Source organism: Plasmodium reichenowi, chromosome 2, assembly GCF_001601855.1.
Source record: "Plasmodium reichenowi strain SY57 chromosome 2, whole genome shotgun sequence".
Taxonomy (NCBI): Eukaryota; Apicomplexa; class Aconoidasida; order Haemosporida; family Plasmodiidae; genus Plasmodium; species Plasmodium reichenowi.
In genome coordinates this window covers 131,323-132,603 of record NC_033647.1, presented here as the reverse complement: position 1 = coordinate 132,603, position 1,281 = coordinate 131,323, and the positions used below count along the sequence as shown (strand labels likewise).

The window sequence follows — 1,281 nt, the reverse complement described above, 5'->3', positions numbered from 1 at the left end:
ATATATATATATATATATATATATATATATTTATTAATGGATATATTTTTTTTTCGTTATATCATTTTATAGGTTTATATGAACCGTGACTATGGTTTCCTTATATATCGTTCAAGTCTTTTTTCTCTCTAAAAATTATGCATATATATAATAATAACAAATAAACATATAAAAATATATTGTAAACGATAAAGGAAACATTTTTAGAATAATTATATATATCTAATCATGTATATATTTCTATCTTACTAAATCAACCATATGTCAACATTTCTTCATTTGTATTTAATATTTTTATTATATCATGACTTAAGAACAACATTATAAAAACACAAAAAAAAAGAAATAAACAAATAGATATAATATATATATATATTATATATATATATATAATATACAAACCTAAATGGGTTTCATATATATATTATTAATTTGTAATATACTTAATTTTTTAAAAAAGAAAAATCCTTTATGGAAAGAATTTAAATAATATTTAATATAAATATTGAATACCTGTAAAATATAGATTAAAAAAAAAATATATATATATTATATATATATATACATTTTGATATTATGTATCATTTAACCTACAAATATATATATGCATTTACTTATAAAATATATCAAATGTTATAATATATATATATATATATATATATATATATATTATATAATATATAATATTTTATTTTTTTTTTTTTTTCAAAATATTATATTTATTATAAGAAAACATTTCAAAATGATTCCAATTTTGAATATTTTAAAATAATAAAAAAAAAATATTGAGATTCATATTTTTTTAAATTATATTGTAATATATAATATATATATATATATATATATATATATTTATTTATTGTTATTATTATTTTTTTTTGTTCTTTAAAAGTTTATAACTTTTTAAACTTATGGCAAATAATATCAATGGAGATATAAAAAATTTAGACCTTGGTCCTGGTATGTTTAATTTTTTTTTTTTTTTTTTTTTTTTTATGAATAGAACATGAATCATATATATATATATATATATATATAAATGTATATTTTTTTTTTATAGATTTTAAGAATTGTAAATGTTTGAATTTATGTGAGCTTCAATTAATTTTGGGAGACCAGCTTCGATTGACATCCAAGAGAAATGAAGAAGCTCAAGCGTAAAATGAAATAAATAAAATAAATGAAATACATAAAATATGTAATCATTAAGGAATGTTATATATATATAATATATGTTTATTTATTTATTTATATATATATATTTTTTTTTTTTTTTTTTTT

The 1,281-nt window shown here is 13.9% G+C and overlaps 1 protein-coding gene across 1 annotated transcript in view; it reads left to right on the top strand.

Moving 5' to 3' along the window:
* Positions 1-911: 911 nt before the first annotated feature.
* The window catches only part of PRSY57_0204600 (DNA-directed RNA polymerase II 16 kDa subunit, putative), a gene marked incomplete at both ends in the record, with an annotated part of 920 nt that continues 550 nt past the window's right edge, over positions 912-1,281 (top strand). The window contains 2 exons of the mRNA XM_020114394.1: positions 912-960; positions 1,061-1,157. Of these exons, the coding sequence (XP_019970865.1) occupies positions 912-960; positions 1,061-1,157 (146 nt within the window). The remainder of the gene's footprint in view (positions 961-1,060; positions 1,158-1,281) is intronic.